General features: G+C 41.5%; 1 protein-coding gene across 1 annotated transcript in view; it reads right to left on the bottom strand.

Moving 5' to 3' along the window:
- Positions 1–19,592, bottom strand: part of KLF12 (KLF transcription factor 12) — a gene marked incomplete at its 5' end in the record, with an annotated part of 80,512 nt that overhangs the window by 14,412 nt on the left and 46,508 nt on the right. The window contains one exon of the mRNA XM_080917160.1: positions 11,005–11,162. Coding sequence (XP_080773286.1) covers positions 11,005–11,162 — 158 coding nt within the window. The remainder of the gene's footprint in view (positions 1–11,004; positions 11,163–19,592) is intronic.

The raw sequence follows: 19,592 nt of genomic DNA on the forward strand, positions 1-19,592 counted from the left end.
CAGGGTTAGAAAGTTAATATTTTTAAAGGCAAAACTATAAAGACATACTGCTGTCCTTCCCAACTGAAATGACATATGCAGCTACACATGTATCTCATGTTTTGTACCTCATGGCCAGCACCATTTATTGAAGATGCTGTCTTTTCTTAAAGGTGTATTTTTGAACTCTGTCAAAAATAGAGTGGCTATAGGAACATAGACTTACATCTGGTTTCTTAGTTTTATTTTCTTGATTACTGTTTCTGTTTATATGCCAGTATCATATTGATTTATTACAATGTTCTGCAGTATAACTTGAAATCAGGATGTTGATGCCTCCAGGAATGTTTTTATAATTCAGAACTGTTTTGGCTCTTCTGGGTGCTTTGTACTTCCACATACATTTGGAGATTTTTTTTTCTTTTTTTTTTTTTGTCTTCCTTTTTTCCCCATTCTCTCTCTCTCTCTCTCTCTCTCTCTCTCTCTCTCTCTCTCTCTCTCTCTCTCCCTCCCTCCCTCCCTCCCTCCCTCCCTCCCTCCCTCCTTCTCTCCCTCTCCCCTTCTACTCCAGAGATATGGTCTTACCAGGCTGATTTGGACTTTGCATCCCTCTTATATCATAAGCATGCACCACAATGCTATTTTCTGTGAATGCTAGATTCTGTGAATGAAGTCTTTCTGGAAGACCATCACACTGTTGTTCACCTTGATTATATTTTCTGCAGTTTCTTTTGTAGAAGTCTTTTTATGTACCTGTTCCATAAATATTCCCCAAGATTTTGATGTTTTCACTTTCTCATCTGCACCATTCTTCCCAGCCCATGCTATGTGAACAATTTCTACATTAAGACTCTCTACATTGTGATGTGAAGTTGTCCCTTCTCTCCATTGATCTGACCACTGTGATACTGAACATGGTTTTGGTGTCATCCTCTGGGCTTAATGTAGAGTAATCTGTTTTGGTTTGTGAAAATATTGCTTGACATTTTCTTCAACTGTTTTCTACCTTACTTTTAAGAATATATTTATTTGTTATATTTAAATGTATCCATGTGGGCCCATGTACCACACGAATACAGAAGTGTACAGACACCAGAAGAGAGAATTAGAAATTGAAACTGGAGTCAGAAGCAGTTGTGAGCTACTCTGTGGGTGCTGAGAACTGAATCCATATTCTCTGCAAGAGCAACAAGCACTCTGAACTATTGAGCCACTTCTCTAGCTTCATTCTCACCTTATTCTTTGAGACAGAGTCTCTCATTGAACTTGGAGCTCACAGATTCAACTAGACTGGCTGACCAGGAAATCACATGATCCTCCAGCTTTCTGCCTGTCCAGTGCTGGATAATAGATAGGCCTTCTGATGCACTTGGCTTTTACATGGGTTCTGAGGATAGAACTTGGAACTTCATGCTTGTACATTGAGCACTCTTACTGAGCTATGTTCCTAGTTACTTAGCCTTGTGTGTTCTTACTCAGATGAGCATTGTTTTAATCTTTATGGTAATAAGCTTTTTCTTAGTTATGAGGAGTTAATTGAAATGAGAATCACAAATAAACCCTTTCTGAATTCTTTAATGATAAACATATATATTCTACCAAAACACAGTTCTATATTACATTTATAGTAAGCACTATGTTTAATAATTCTATTAAAATGGCAAAATCTATTTTAGTAGCAAGTACTCCTACCATTCAGGGTAAGGTGATGTTTATTCTCAGGTAGAACATGATGAAGCACAAAGGCTGGGAATAACATTTCCTGACATTCTCCACAGCACTCCGATAAATGTAAAGATAACATGGAGCTCAAAATGAATGGAGGTCCAGCAATTTTGACTTGATGATATAATATAGGTGCTCACAGAAATAAAATCCAGAAAGCAAAATTCACTTTGTAGTGGACTATTAAACGGAGACATGGGCAGGTGGTTTTACAAGCTTTCTTAAATGTATGTAAAGGATCGACTTTAAAAACAGTAACTTAGGAAGATACAGCTTTTAGTATAAAATTAAACCAAATGCATACAGGTATGATCTCAATGGATCTCAGGCACTTTTTCTTAAAAGACATTAACTCTCTGATGGGTCGTGAGCACTCCCTTTCCTTTAGTGAAAAGAGAACAATATTTGTAACATTTTATAAGCACATTGATAGAAATCTAGATTGAAAAGGTTTCCTCCTTTTAGATGGCAATGGGAAGTCCTTGCTTGCAAACGTCGGTTAACGATGGTTGCTCTGTGCCTCCAGGGCAACCTACATAGACAAGTATCTTCTCCCTTTGCTCTTATGCTCCCTGCCGAAGATATCTGCCAAGGTGGCAGTTTCATCCACCGGATTTAGAACCACTTGTCCTCATTTTTACATCTCATTCATTAGCATGCAAAAAGTCCTGTGCAGAGAGATGGCACACTTAAGAGCTGCCTGTCTGGTTTCATTTAGGGACTAGTGCTCCTGGTCTGTGTCTTCTCACATAAAATTTTGTGGAGTGGGGAGGAGAAAGGCTAGTCACCAGGGAAAAGCCTCAGAGACACATAGCCAGTTACCTCTTGTACCTAAGTATGTGCTACCGTACAGGCAAGCACTGGGGTGGTGGTGGCAGTGTTGGTGGTGGTGATGGGTCTCCTGAAGAGATCAGCCTGGCAGGTTTGTGAACTTGTCAAAGACTGGGTAGAATGACAAGAACAGAGACCCTCAAGCAGCAAGGGCCTCAATTAGAAATGTGCTTTTTCCTCCATGGTGGGTGTTTGAACACGGTTCCTTTCCTGGGATTTACCTAGCTGATAAAAATGTGTAGCATACTTGCATGGTTGTGTGTGCTTTGGGGGGACAGAGAAATATCTGTATTCTCCATGTGAGATCTTCATGTGTACAAGTATCCTAAGCACCATCGTAAGCACACACACAGGATATTCTTAGCCTAGCAGTCCCCTGCTTTATCCTCACGTCTGCTCAGCTGCCATGAATGTTGTTCTCCTTGCCTCTGTTTTCCCCACACAATTTCTCGTCCACCATCGCATCTTAATAGCATCAGGCAGCACATACTGAAGGTCTCTGGAGGATGGAATGCCTACTTGGTAGCACAAGGTGTGTGTGTGTGTGTGTGTGTGTGTGTGTGTGTGTGTGTAGGGGGATATCAAAGAACTTAAGGCCAGGTGACACAAACATTTTGGAAAATGAATAGAAGCTATCGACGGATGAAGTAGGAAGGAAAGAGTCAAGTAGGCAGGCCGTTTGAGGTTGGTGGGAAGTATCAGAGTGAGCTGCACATAGCCAGGCTCATCTGGAGAGGTAGCCGATGTTCTAGCTGAAGAACAGGACGCTTGCAGGGCTGCAGGCTTGCTCTCTCATGGTTACCTTGTGAATTACCTACTCTGCTATGGGCAATCTCACCAAGGATGGTCTATGTCTTTTTATTTTTCTCTGCCCTTCTGAACACTGACCTATAGGAATGCAGAAAATGTTTAACCAATAGTTGCTGAGTTCCTTCCATGAACAGGACCTTTCAAATGGAAAACTTTTAGTTAGTATTTTAGTAAGAATGTAAGCAACTGTTTATTTACCGTAACAGTGCGCACTACGATTACTAAATGGTGGTTACCTTCACTCCTAAACAACTACCGCTCATACATACTAAACCCATCCAAGTCTCAAGTAAAGTTATTTAGTTGTAGCCATATGCTTACAGTGGCATGCATCTATAGCTGCATCCACTTCTGCAAAGATGGCTGAATGCCTATGATGTGTGCATTGGCTGGTTTTGTGTCAACTTGACACAAGCTGGAGTTACCACAGTTGAGGAAATGCCTACATGAGATCCAGCTGTAAGGCATTTTCTCAACTAGTGATCAAAGGGGGAGGGCCCAGCCCATTGTGGGTGGTGTCATCCCTGGGCTGGTAGACCTGGGTCCTATAAGAAAGCAGGCTGAGCAAGCCAAGGGGAGCAAGCCGGTAAGTGGCCTCTGCATCAGCTCCTGCTTCCTGACCTGCTTGAGTTCCAGTCCTGACTCTCTTTGGTGATGAACAGCAATGTGGAAGTGTAAGCTGAATAAACCCTTTCTTCCCCAACTTGCTTCTTGGTCATGGTGCTTGTGCAGGAATAGAAACCCTGACTAAGACAATGTGCTATCACTGTATCTATCTACTTGAGTTATATAACTGATGTCCTGAGTTATGCATTTGTAATGAGATTTAAAACATCTGGGGATAAACCTAAATATGAAAATCCATGAGATTCCTATACCTTTGGCAGCTGTTCCAAGCTTACCACTTATGGGATAAAGATAGATGCAAACTTTAGTTTCATCATTTAAAATTTCTTATTTCACTTTTCAATTTCTCAGTATTCGTTGTTGCTATAGTTGAAATGTGGTCTGGATAGACCCACCCACCCCATAAACCACCACTACCAAAATAAGGAACAAAAACAAACAAACAAACAAACAAAAAAAAAGCCAATTCATGTTGAAATGTAATCCCTATCATAAGGCATTAAGGAATAGGAATAAGTCTCTCAAGCATTCATGTCTCCTGTGACAGCCACCTTGGGACTCCAATAAGAAGAAGGCCACCATCCTTGGACCAGACCCAGAAATCATGATCAACCTCATTTCTTCATTGCTTAATCTATGATACTGTACTATTAGCAGCAGAAACAGACTAAGGCAACCACACAGCTCTTATAACATGAACTCTGGTCAAGACGTACAAGCTACTTACCACGAGAGGATTGTACCCTGAATAAAAGCAGCTCTTAGATGATACCTCGGTACCAACCCTAGGCTGTGTGCTTTTTCTTATAGCTGATAGAGGTGGGAGAGAGTCCTAAAATGGGGAGGTCAATTTACCATGAGCCATGTAAGAATGACACAAATATTGGAACAGCAGCACTGTGTGAAGGTAAGACCTAAAGGACACCGGATGGACAACTGTCAGAGAGTCTTCCCAAGCCATTTTAGAATCTCATTCAGGAAAGGAAAAATAGAGATGTCAGTTTAGAAGAAGGAAATACGTGAATAGCAGTAAGAAGGGACGAGTCAAGGGAAATGTGAGCTGGTGGAATCTGTAGCCACTTAGGATCACTATGTGCGGGGGAGTGTAGGTGTGGGTGGGGCTTCAGTTTATCACACATGTAATTCATAAATAACAATGGTCCAGTTACAGCGCATGCTCCCTTCATCCAAGGAGGTGTTACTAATTAGTGTGCAGTTTCCTTTATTTGCAAAGGTAAATAGGAACAGATCTCAGAGACGGTTTAATCATCCCTGCTTCATATTTTCAAGCCTCTATGAGTAACGTGGATGTCCAAGATTCTGATAGGAGTTATTTTTATAAAGTCAGATAGATGAGAAACCAATCTATCTCAAGTTTAGTTTTCATATACATATTTAATGAACGTTAAACAAAACTGCCCTACTAAGCCCCAACTCCATCAGATTTGTGGCAGAGACAAAAGATCAATTTATTATATAAAATACTTTAAATAATTATTGAAAAAGAAAAGACATGTTGGGATTATTTTTAGAAACTTGGTTTGAAATTTGACGCTGTCTCTAATTCATCACCAAGTTGCAATGCTCTGTGGAACATTTTATTCTGATGGTCATGTTTCCTTTCAGTATGCCCCACAGATACTAACCCAACAGGAGGGCCATCATATTCCCCACCTAAAGGAGCTGCAACCGCTGAGTCTAGTGCGCCATCTAGTGGCTATAAGAATTACGGACACCTGCGTGTTAAATAAAACACAGCATGGAAATTGCTATGGTGCTTGTACTCTCAACCTTCCTAAGGCAGTGACCCTTTTTACAGTTCCTCATGTTGCAGTGACACTCAACCATAAAATTATTGCTACATTATAGCTGTAATTTTCCCAATGTTATGAGTCATATTGTAAATATCTGTGTTTTTTAATGATTTTAGTAAAAGGGTACTTCAAGCCCCAAAGGGGTTCTGACCCGTTAGTTGAGAAGCACTGCTTTAGACCATAGCTTCCTGAATGATACCATATTTTTTTAAATGCACGCTTGGATAACTTAATATGCCTGTATTATCTTTAAATGAAGAAAATCATCAGTAATTATTCACTGTACAAATAAGACTCCGGTAACTTAAATATTCTTCATTTTCACTTAAGTAAATTGTATACCTCCTTGTGTGGGAGAGATGTACAATACAATGTAGAGTACAGGGTATGAACAATAGACCTTCTGGCAAAATTGGGATGACACTTGAGGAACATTTTTCTCCTTTGTAGTGTTCCTTTTACATCGCAGCCTTGACAAGTGCTGTGCTGACGAAAACATTTCAAAATACCTGTTCACATATCCATGCGGTTACCTAAGCGGCAGAGTGACAAAGCAGAGTCGGTTGTTTTTAAAATACGTTATTTAAATGTGCACTCACCAGTCAACCATGAATCCATTGCTAATATCTAGAAAAGACCCCTTTCCTGTATCCCTATAGATGTTTACAATGTTGCATCTCCAGGAGATACCCAAGTGATCAGAGGAAGTTAACGCATTAACAGGCGAATGGCTGTGCCTTTCTTAAGGAAAGTTTCTCATTCCCCTCCCATAGCGTGCATGGATTTCTTAAGTCATCTGTTATAATCCCAAACTCTGAATTAAGTATTATTGGTCACACATAAAGATCTTACTCAACATGCCTGAAGCAAAGGTAAGGCTAAGAAGCTGTTTATTGAAAACATGCAAGCCAGCCTAAATTTCTATAGAACCAGTGCCGATTACATTTTACTCACTAAGTTATGAAATCGTGTGTATAATTATAAATTATAAGCTAGTCCAGGATCATTTGACACCAGTTACAACAAGTTAACCAAATTCTATTCTTTCTTTCTATTTGACAACAATGTCACCTGACTGTCATTTCAAGAGGCTATGCCTGCACGGACTAGAGTGGTCCCTTGGTATCAGAGAACTGGTTCTTGCTCCATCCCCATTCCCCGTAGAAAAAAAAAACCCACAGATACCCAAGATGTAAGATAGAAACCAGTGAAATATTTGCATTTAACCTCCACACGTCTTCTTGTACACCCCAGATAAGATCTGGCTGCTTACAGAATCTGATACCATGCAAATGCTTCCCACAGCTGCATACTGCTGAGGGACGCTGACACGAAAGAGTTCACAGATGTGAAGTAAAATCCAAGGCTAGTGGAATGCCCAGGAGGAAACCCTTTGGATACAGAGGGTTGGCTCTAAGTAATTCTCTGCTAAGGGATGACAGTTTGAGTTTTGTGCAGGAGTTTAGCAAGTAGATATTGCTGCAGACTAGAGGTAGCACACTTTAAAAGAAGAGCCTGCCATATGAAGGTCTCCAGGATTCCAACTCAGGGCATTTTCTTTGCATTTGTTATGTTCAACCTGCCAATCAATTGACTGGCAAAGATGGAGAAAATAAAGAAGAGATGGTGTGTGAGTGTGTGCATATGTGCATGTGTGTGTGCACCCATTCGTGCAAGCATGTGCGTGAGTGCATATATGTATGTGTGTGTGTGTGTTCACCTGTGCACATGCATGTGTGCTCACATGAAAGGACTATTTAAATTTTTTTTACTTACTGATTTCAACACAATACAATAAGTCACTACAGTGGGCTTATAATACTTATTTTCTGGATTGGAAAAAGTACATATAAACCCCCAGGCTGCCAACATTACAACAAAAATTTTCCTGGGTCCCCAGATGTTCCCTCAACCCTCCTCCCAAGGGAATTCATCATTTCAGGGATAGCTTGAACATTACAAGGCTAGGTCTAAAATAAATCAGTTTCTATCTACTACAGTGGATAAACTCAATTTACTTGGCAGCGCTCCTTGATCTACATGCACAAAACAGAGTTACGTTCCAGAAGACTTCAACATATTTTGTACACATTAAAAGAATTCCATAAATATCTCTTCCCTCACTATATATTAAACAGAAACTTTATAAAGACAGCGCAGCCCGACGAGCTTGAACACACCTAGACAGGCTAACAAAATTGGGAGCCTCTAATCTGGATGTCAGGAGGTGCTTGACCTACTGACTGACAGTCGGTGACAGAAAAAGTGTGATTATTTGAGGGATCCCCATTCATCTAGGAGCCCCACGCTGCACCAAAATAGTCATTGGAGTATTGCTCACTGTAAGGGGACTCTGTCTTCAACTTCCACCCCAGTGTCTTCCTGACAAACAAGCTGCTGGTGGATGTTTATAAGGAGAGGTGGCAAACCTGGTGTGGGGGCAACAGTGTTTGTGTGAAAAAGAGCCAAACAGCTGCAGCTGCCAGGGCTCTGAGCGGAGCGAACAACACACAGGATGTGCAGAGTGTGGGGAGAAGGGCAGAGTGGTAGCATGCTCCCATGAGAGGTTGGCAGGCAAACGCTCTCTCACATTAGAAAACATACTCTCTGTTGTGACGTGTGAGGCCACTGTGGCCTTCAGAGCCTATGAGGTCATCTTGCTAATAACTCTAGCTTATTAACTTATCTTCAGCAGTCAAGGTTTATGTTGCTTTGAATCATGGTAACTGACGTCTCTTCTGCTTGCTTAGTATATGTTGAGACCTGTAAGATGAAATCCAATAGTCCTGGGGAAATACGTCCTTTAATCACACCCGATTTAAAACTTTTCCTCGCTGATGTTAGGTATCACTTGGACAAATAGAATAGGGGTGTGTCTGTGTGAAAATGAGGCTAATATGTATTCCAGAAAGCTCAAGGAGAATAGGAATAGGTCAACCATGATTCACAGAAGACAATCTCCCTCCCTCCCTCTCTCTCTCTCTCTCTCTCTCTCTCTCTCTGTGTGTGTGTGTGTGTGTGTAGAAAAATTGCCCCTTAACAATTAGGGCACTTCCTGCTTGTGGGCTTTCATGTCTTTATGCTCCTTCATTTGTCTTAATGACTGAGAATGTAATTTAAAAACAGTCCGATGGGCGGAGAATAGACCTCACTGGTCCATCTACTGGGAGCAAGTGCATTGCTGTCTATTTGATTTCCAGAACCATAGTGAATCAATGGACCACAACATTAGGAGTAGCGTCTAAGAAAGGCGAGAACTTCTCATGAGGAGGTACACAGCCAAAGGAAAAGGAGGAAGGGAAAAGATTGGGAACAGAGGAGAAGCACAGAAGAAACCAGAAACGGTAGACCAGCTAACAAAACCTCTACTTCCAGGCTGGGGATATTGGTGAGGAGGGTCCAAGAGACCCCTAATCAGTACATGCTACTGACATTTCTTCTGGTTGTCTCCGTTTCATTAGAGTTACCCTGCTTAGGCCATGCTATGTCTCCCAGAAGGCAGAAGCTGCCAACTATAAACTCCAGAGCTAGGTATGAGATATTTCTCCCTGACCTGTTGATCAGGGGTATCCAGGAGACACCCCAAACAATAAAAGTTATTGGCCTTGGTTACCCGGAAGTACTTGATTGTGAGACCCCCATTGTTAAAATCATCATATGCTTTTGCCATAGGGCATGCAGAAACCAACTGGATACTGAACAGAAAACTTACTTCCTGTTGGCTATCTCTCCCAGTACTGGAAGGTGCTGTGCAGGATGCTGGGGTTGAGTCTTCAACAGTCCTACTCAGCTGTGACTGTGGGCTATAATGACCAGCGTGGCAAAACATGCTGATGGGTGCAATTGTGGAGCAAGTCCAATTAAACTCATGAATTTATAGCGTGGTGCACCCGTTTGCAGCCCCTGTAGGTAGGCTGCATGGTTAGCGCTTCTGGCCGATGATTTTGCAAACAGATGTAGTAACATGGGCTAAAGAGATGGCAGAGGAGGCCAGTTTAGACGATTCTACAGTTTAATCTGGGAAGTGGTTTGCCTTGAGTGGTTGTTTTGATATGACGGAGAACACGTTCTACACAGTGACACAGGCATCTTTTATGCTTGAAGTTTCCCGTGAGAGTAGGCAGGCACTTGACAGGATTTGCTGGTGTGCGGCCTGTTTCAGCAGCGAGGCTGTGACTCTCTCCCTGCTTCACCTGCTTCTTGTGAGTGTCACTGAATTTATTCACCAGCCACGTGGAGGAAAGGCAGAGTGCCGGTGGATCTTCTCGTCTCTTATTCCTTGCCAGTAGCGCCCATTGAATCTACTCAGAAGAAGCCCAGGGGATGGCAGCTTAGGGCCCCACAGCACAAATAAAACTACATCGTGGCCAATGGTTAATAATGACAAGCACTGCTTTCTAGATGTGAGAGGCATAGGCATGTGGAAGGATGAACAGTTGAATTGTGGCAAAATTTCGAATGACTTGTGGTGTCAATTTCTTTTCTCTGTAAGTATTGAAAAATCCCCTCCCTATGTGACAATAGGGACTAAGGAAAATTACGCAGGATTTTATGGAACTGGTTTTAAGAATGAATACCTTCAGTTCTGCTTTGAATACACACATTTTGAGTTTTAAGTTTATCTTTCTGAAGTTTGAGTATTGTGTAATGGTGGCACACGCCTTTAATTCCAGCACTTGGGAGGCCAAGGCAGGTGGAGCTCTGAATTTGAGGCCAGCAGGTCTACAGAGGGAGTTCCAGGACAACCAGGGCTACAAAGTAAAGCCCTGTCTAAAACAAAAACAAAAACAAAGCAACAACAACAACAACCCCACAAAAACAAAAACCACCACCACCAACAACAACAACAAAACAACTAGAAGGAAAACAACAGGAAGAGGAACAGTATTGAAAACAGAACACTTGTGGCCCAAGGATGAGGTTGAGCCAGATGTAAGCTTGAAAGAAGGGAAGTCTTTTGTTCCGCTAGCTGTTTGAGGTATCCTGCAGGTACTTTAAAACCTCATAAATTACATAATTATTAAGTGGCTAAGTTGATTACCAGAAAGATGATTAGCTCTTTTCTGTTCCCAGCATTTTTTTTTTAATGCATGCAAGACGGAAGGAATGAACCAAACTCAAACTGTTGAGAATGTCAGTCACAAACTAATGAGCCCAGGGTGAGCTGTTTCCGTTTCCCACCTCCCCCACCCCCGGGGAGCAGCCCACGGAGCGGTACCTGTGTGTGTTCTCCTGTGGGCCTTCAGGTGAGAACTTTTTGTGTATACTTTGTTGCACCCTTCGAAGTCACATCTGTGGATGCGCCGCTTCCGGGAGTCCGGGGATTCTGATCGTCTCTGGCGTCTTGTGCTCTCGATGCTAAATGGTGAGATTGAACTGAAAAAGAAGGAGTCGCATTACACAATGAGAAGCCCAGCCCTTGATCTGGGGCCTTAGCAGGCTGTGGACTCTGTAGCCTCCTCGGCTCCACGATCTTACATACTGCTCTCATCACCTGGATGTTTCTCAGTAGCTAAAGAAAGCAGCTTGGCTATTTTTTATTTAAAGGGTTCTGGAGAGCGAAAAAACAATGTTTACAACAGCAAGCAAGGCACAGTGATACCAATGGGATCTCAGCACGTGAGCGGATGAGGCAGGAGGACCCGGGAGCTGGAGGCTAGCCTGGGGTATATCATTAACCTGTTTCTAAACACCCAGACCCAAACCAGTCTAACGTAACAAACTGCAAAAGCGAGTGGCGGCAGAGGAGAGCAAGAAAATAGCCCTTGTTGGTGCTAAAGTAGCAGCTCAGTTTTGCATGTCTGAATAGTCTTTCCAGAGAACGCGTTGGGAGGCCCCACTCTAGACAACATCAATATGAACATATTTAATGCGAGGGGTGTCTGAGATGCACACAGCATTATACAACCATGCAAATCGCAGTGTACATTTCAAAACAATTGAGGTCAGGGTGAAAGAATTGGTCTCGGTACATCAACACAGTGACTCAGGACAAGCAACTTCTCTGCAGGGAAACGCACTTGATATTTAACTTTCCTACTTGGTGGTTTTTTTTTTTTTTTTTTTTTTTTTTTTTTTTTTTTTTTTTTTTTTTTGTGGTGATGAGTAACGTGTGCTGTCTTTAAAGATTAGCTGTTCTACTATTATGAGAAGGAAAAAAAAAAAGACTTTAACTACCAAGTTTGGCCCAGACTTGCATGTTGTTTCATTTTTAATACTCAGTAGAAAAACAGGATTAGTTTGTAATGTCAGGTAATTCATTTACATGTACCTTTTTCAAACCTTAATCTTTTTTGATTGAGACAGAAAGTACATGACTCATCTTTTTATTAGTTACCCATGAAGTTCTCTAAAATGACAATGGAATACAATAAAGAGACAGGCACCCTTGTTTCTACAAGACACATTTACCATGACCAACATCTTGTTTTTTTTCCCTCCAGATTCAGGTTTTAACCTGTTTTGATGTTTTTGTTTTGAGGAGTCTTTATGTGTTTGTTATTAGCTATTCTATATCTTTTTAAACATAAAAATTCATATTATTGGGGGGGGGATGAGACAGCTTCTTAGTGCTTGCTACTGAGTCTGACAACGATAGTTAGGCACGTACAATTCACACGGTGGAAGGAGAAAACATATGCATGTTCCCTTCTAGCTTCCATGATCATGTCATGGCACAGGTATGTACACCCACACAGACATCACCCCCGTGCCGGATACAATATATGCAAAAAAATCACAATATGCCCTTTGGTTGGCAATTCATCTTCTTTTAAGAACTGAACACAAAAATGAAGATGCCCCCTTGTTCTTTGCCATTGCTTCAACCTTCCTCCGCCCCAGGGAAATCTACTGCCAATGTCCTTAGATGTTTCCAATGAGAACTGATTTGCTACCATGTATCCATTGTCCATGACACTGTAGTTACATGAGGAGCACATCTCCTCTGTACCCCCCACCTCTCATGCCTCATCCTCCTGTTAGGCCTCCTCTGTTCTCCTAAACCCCTACCTTCATGTCATGCATGTTTAAATATGTTACTATATGTATATTCTGCAATCATAGGAATTTACAGTATGACCATGTGGTTTTGAAACATTGTAACTAATGCTATACCAATTTCAGAACTCTGCAAAGTCTTCTATCTTCACCCCAACCCCACCACCTTTTTAACATTTAAACATCTGAGTTTGACCTACTATGTAATTGCCCACTCTACAGTCTGTGACCCCCTCAAGTATGGATTCAGAGTGGTTCATCCTGCTTTTTTAAAAACACCATTACTTAAGTGACAAACAGGGACTCTTTCTGATACTACACTACTCCCTTATCTCAGTCAACTGTGTTACGACATCTCCTTCTAGCATATTCCTGTATATTTTATTTTATTTTTGGCAGTGCATTTTCTTGTCTACAAGTAGCAGAACAGGCAGTCAAGGCTTCAGAGAAGGAAGGATCAAACCTAAGTGCTATTCATCAAGCCTCCAGCACTCCAGGTAGGCCTCGCTGCTGGCTGAACCAGTGTCTAAAGCCTTCATTATCAATCAGCATGGATTTGTGGTTTTCATGTCATTGACGCAGCTGCTGGGACAGGAGTCTATTGTGAAAAGAGTCAAAACAACACGAAGGAACAGCTTGAGTTAGTTCTCTGAGTGATTTCAGCATGGAGTAGCATCCCTGTGAACAAAGGGTCTGTGTGTACACCCGACACGGTGAAAGCAATCATTTCTTGAATATGTGACCATGCAAATAAATATAGATTTTGGCCCAAGAAGCCTTATAAAAGGAAGTCCTTTATTGTGTTGTATGACGTTTGGCATCTTTCACAAATCAAGACAATGATAGTATGTTTCTCTAGTTGAAATTTAAGGGCTGCAACAAGCCCGCTGTTTTGTACGATTTCCTACACACCGACACATACATATTAATGTCAACCCACATAAGCCCAGACACAGCTTTGGCTTGTGGTTGACTTTAACCAGTTATCTTGCTGGGAATTTCTGAAACCAAACCAGCTTTCAGTGGTCTTGGAGGGACCTGTGATAAAATCCTTCCACCACTTAACTGACAAGCAGAGGCTGGGGCCAGGGAAGAAGAACCTGTTCTACTGAGTTTTGAACTGAACCAGAGCAAAGAAGGATTATGAAGACGTTCTTCGTATTCACTCCTTAGTCTCTGCTCTTCCTCATTCGAAAGGATAATATTTTTAGAAGTTACACAGAACGGCCTTGGAAAAGAATGTGTACAAGAAAAATGAGTTGTAAAATACCTCTAAAAGGTAGGTCCCTGCAGACTGGAATGCAGTAAAGCTGGTTCCGAGGAATAGCTTTCTTTGTCCACACTTCCCTGTTTTTTTGTTTTCCTTTTATTGGATATTTTATTTATTTACACTTCAAATGCTATCCTCTTTCCCGGTTTCCCCTCCAGAAACTCCCTATTCCACCCCGCCCCCCTCCTACTTCTATGAACAGGAGCAACCACTCCCTCTCACCTCCCCACCCTGACATTCCCCTACACTGGGGCATCAAGCCTTCACAAGACCAAGGGCCTCTCCTTCCATTGATGCCCGACAAGGCCATCCTCTGCTACATATGAGGCTGGAGCCATGGGTCCCTCTATGTGTACTCTTTAGATGGTGGTTTAGTTCCTGGGAGCTCTGGGGGTCTGGTTGATTGATACTGTTGTTCTTATGGTGTTACAAACCCTATCAGCTCCTTCAATCCTTTCTCTAACTCCTCCATTGGGAATCCTGTTCTCAGTTCAATGATTAGCTGCCAGCATCCACCTCTGTATTTGTCAGGCTCTGGCAGAGCCTCTCAGGAGACAAGCTCCTGTCAGCAAGCATTTATTGGCATCCACAATATTATCTGGTTTTGGTGTCTGTATATGGGATATATGCTCAGGTGTGGCAGTCTCTGGATGGCCTTTCCTTCAGTCTCTGCTCCACAATTTGTCTCTGTATTTCCTACTCTAAGTATTTTTTCTCCTTCTAAGAAGGACTGAAGCATCCATTCACACTTTGGTCTTCCTTCTTCTTGAGCTTCATGTGTTCTGTGAATTGAATCTTGGGTATTCTAAACTTTTGGGCTATTATCCACTTTATCAGTGAGTGCATACTATGTGTGAGGCTCTGTCCGCAGATACAGAGGAAGCTCCTTTTAAGTTGACCTCTTAAGTGATGCTTACTGGATTTTTCTCCGCAGAAAGGTAGTGGGACTATAGTCAAAGGGGACCTAGCATGCAGAAAACTTTACAGAGTGCAGAAAGAAGCTAGGGCATCCTAGTGCTATGCAGGATGGCTGCTGTCTGGAAGCCACTGTGTACAATCCACAGTTAGCAGGCACTGTAGGTGGACTACCGCAGGGAAAGGGTTTGGCTGAAGCAATTCCATGACCAAGTTCAGTACCCTTCGGTCAAGGTACCGGTACCTAGTAAGTTTCCATCTTACAGAGTTGTTGTTAGCATTTAAGAAATGTAGCGAAAGGAACGCATTTCTGCTTCATTTCACATATCATTTTGAGTTGATTAATTAATCCTCATTGGATTGTTCCATTGTTGAGCCTCCAGATAACAGACACTGAGCCTTCAGTCTTCTGCTTCCTTCTCCAAGCTTCATATTTTAAATGGACCTGGGTATTGGAAATTCAGGGTTAACTATCAACAAATACCTGCCTATAAAGGTAACAGTTTTTGCAGCAGCTCTGTAGCATGGCTTTCTAAACAGAGCATTATATCCCCCCCACCACAGGGTCTCATTCTGGGGCTTCTCTTGAGCATGCATGTCTCTAACAGAATGACCAGCTGCATCCTTCCTACGTTTCTACTCTACCCTTCGTGTCCTGGGCTTTCAGAGCAATATGCTCTCTGGTTAGCATTGAGGATCCAAGCTGACTTGGTACCTCCCAGGTTGGGCTTGTTCTAAAGAATGCCAATGTGCAACTGATGATTGTATTCCAGGCTCAGGATTGTTTCAGTTGCATTTAGTGAAAATCTTTGTATTTTCAAAATGGCCATGATAAGGCTGTTGATACTGTGTTCCAGAAGTTGGTACTAAATAGATCCTTATAGTTCACAAGACCAGTGACTGCAGCTGGCCAGATGCCCAGTGGGTAAAGACAGTTGCTGTGCAATCCTACAGACCTGAGTTCAGTTGCTGAAGAAAACTTGAAGTCACCACAGTTCAGTTGTCCTCTGACCTCATGTGTGCTGAGGTATGTGAATGAGCTCTATCATACATATGCAAACATGTTTGTGCATGTGCACACATACTCACATACACCATTACTACCACCACCACAAACAAAGAAACAAACAAACTAATAAATCTTTTTAAAAGCAGAAACTTCATGCCCCCTCTATTTCCCAGAAGGCCAGCACACTCAGAGCAATAGATGCATGTCTGAGGCTCATGTGGTAAGTTTAGATCCCGACAGAACACAAGAACAAATCAGGACTTCAGAAGCAGAACAATCTGGCTTGGAGTGGCAAGTTAAATTAGAATTAAATCCAGAGAGTCTGGGAAAGTCACAGGTAGAGACAGCTCCATGTAATAAACCAAAGGCACTGCATGGCTACCATGAAAAAGAAAATCAGGGTTAACTGTAATCAGCAGATAATGAATAAAATGCCATTTGTCATGGGTGACCTCAGTGTGAAGAGATGCCTTCTGCTGAAATTGGAGTTCCTAAAGGAGTGAAAGCAAGTAAGGAAGAGAGGGAGGGAAGAAGGAAGAAAAAAGGGAATAAGAGACTAGGACCTCCTCTCAAGTTTAAGAAGACACACACAAACACACACACATCATACACACACACAACAAAACATAAAAACTAGAAGCAGAAAATACAGAAATTGACAGTATTTCAGCACACACATGTGCACAGACACACGTGCACACTTCTCTCTCTCTCTCTCTCTGTGTGTGTGTTGCGTTGTTGAGGATACCTCTGATAATGCACATTTACAGAATGCTTAGTGTGCATCCAGCTCCTCTCTGTTAAGTCACAAAGCCATCCTAAGGTTCACACCAGTGGCATCCAAACTTGCCAGAAAGAAGCCCAGACATCTGGATTCAGAGTCATGGTCAGGATGTGAAGCCAAGAGTTTGACACAAAGATGTAGAAGGCATTACAAATGGATGTGTGAGAAAATGTTAATTAAAAAAAAAGCAATGAAACAATATGCATCACTTAAAGTTCTGCTCAAAACCAATTACATAGAGCAACAACAACAGGAACACTTATGAGTGCTGCTTATTCCAAAGGCACACACTGTTCAGTTGAGAATTATAAGGCAGACTGTTTACAAACACTATCAGAGAGGCACGGGGTTAAGTAGCCATTACTGTACAATTAAATATTTTAATATTTTACATTTGTTTATTGATTGATTGATTGTGTGTAGGGTACATCTTATGGTGTGCTTATGAAAGTCAGGACCATTTGAAGAAGCTGGTTCTTTCCTTCAAGTATGTGGGTCCTAAAAATAGACCTCAGGTCATTGGACATAGCAGCAAGAGCCTTTCCCCACAGAGCCATCTCACCGGCCCCACAACATACTTTCTTATGTTTCTGTGAAGTGTACATTTATTCCCAGGTACAGTTTTTTAAAGGGAGAGGCCAATGGTGGTATGAGTCCAGGCATACCAATGAGCCAAGTCCCTCCTGTCACTCTGGTTCACCTACAATGCTACCAGAAGGAATTCCGAGTTGGACTGAACCAAGCAGTAATTAACTTTGGAGATACAGTTTTTAAAAGTACATTTTGTACTATGTCTGAAGTTGAAAATTCTAAGATTAGCAGTTGCCACTGTTTCTAGAAGCCATGATTCAGACATTATCCCATTTCATGTTAGAATCGGAATTCAGTAGGCTCCCAGAATGTATATACTGACAATAATACCTAGTCTATATAACACCTAGTCCAAACAAAAAGCTCAGTCTTACAAATGTGAACTAAACCTGACACTGTTTCACATGAACAGAATATGCCCCAAATGTATTTCTACTTATTGTTTTATTTTAGTAAACAGAATCTTGTACAAATTTGACAGGAAGATAACGGCTTTAGAAATGAGTCCCGTGAGAGGCTGGTGGACTGGGAATAAAGTCACAGTGTTTCGTGACTGACCTCACTGAATCAGCTGTTATGAAATGCTTCTGCACACTGGTTTCCAGAAGATTAACAGAATAAAAACTTCCATAGGCTGAGCTGTCTGTGTTTGCTCCTTCATGTTTTAGCAAGCAAGATGTAGGTGTGTTAAAGAAAGCGGCGTAAAGATAATTTTTAAAAAGTTCTAAAAAGATGAATCGATAAAAGCACCAGATATAATTGTTACATTCAGCTTTTTCATCACACTTTTATGATGCAATTAGACTAGCAGTTGGAAGAATTGCTTCTGAACAGCAAAAGAAAGATCTCTTGTAGACAGATGACATCTCTTCATCCATCAGCTTCTGTGCAAACACTTTATGCATCGCAGACTCTATGCCCCAAATCACTTCATAATACCAGGTGAACATCTGCTCTGCACTTATGAACTCCTGAAGTATGCAGGACACACCCACTGCATGGGAAAAGCATATGCTGATGAAATATTTAGAACTTTTCTACAGAGATTCTTCAGAACATTGAAGCTGTCTGCCAGGAGCCGTAGCTTAGTGGATCACGAGAACTTGAAAAGAAACAAACCAAACCATCTAGGTCAAAGGAGGATTACAGGTAATTATTTGAATCTAAATGCCTTTAAGGCAAGCCCTACCCTTTTCACTGAGGCCTATGATCCACTGCCTCCTGCTGCCTCGTCTTAGCTATCTTTCCTACCACAAAATGGCTATATATTTGAATTTTGGAGAAAACCAAACCTTTTCAAATCAGACAGAAATTTTCTTGTTCTCTCTGCCCCCAACAACCCACTTCATAAAAAGATTTGCCTTCAAATAATGGTGCTCCAGTTGGATGATATGCTATTATGATTCAATTTCATACTTGGAAGACATTTAGAAAATAAAGAAGTAGGCTTTTTGAGATTAGCCATTATTCCAAAGACATATAGCTAACTAGGGGTAGACTCGAAGTCAGAAACCTGTCTCCCTGACCCTGTTCATAACTAAGAACTTACTTAGAATCAAGAAAAATCCGTCTGGTAACAGGAACACTCTTTATTTAATCAGATAGAACTCAGCATCTCACAATGTGTACTTTTTTTTTTGCTTTGGTTGCTAGGAAACTCAGGTGATTTTTTCATTCTAATTACACATTTTGGAACAAAAACTACAAGGTTTTAATTTCATGAATAATATTTTTATTAAGGATTTATTTTTCTTGTACACACACACACACACACACACACACACACACACACACACAGTGTGTACATGTGCTTACATGCATATGGATACCCACAGAGGCCAGGAGAGGGTCAAAGATTCCTTGGTGCTAGAGTTGTGAGTCTCCTGATAAGGTGGTGGCAACTGAATTCAGTTCATCTACAACCCTGCTCTAGCCTTTTACGTAGCCATTTTTAAGTGTACATCATGAAATCCTACTCTAACTAGTTGATCTATTAATGCACAGAAAAATAAAAGCAAAGCAAAACAAACAAAATGTACCATTTAAAATGGAGGGATCCATGTCTGGCTGTCAGATTCACCATCAAGCAGGCTTCCCAGCTGAGTCAGCCCCAACCCCACCCTCCACTAAAAACACAATTTAAACAATGCCTTGTTATTTCTAATGTTAAACTTAAATACTTCATTTGTTAAACGTCCTGCTAGATATTTTCTTCTATTCCATGCTATGACAGACGGA

Source organism: Micromys minutus (genome assembly GCF_963924665.1).
Source record: "Micromys minutus genome assembly, chromosome: 5".
Lineage (NCBI taxonomy): Eukaryota > Metazoa > Chordata > Mammalia > Rodentia > Muridae > Micromys > Micromys minutus.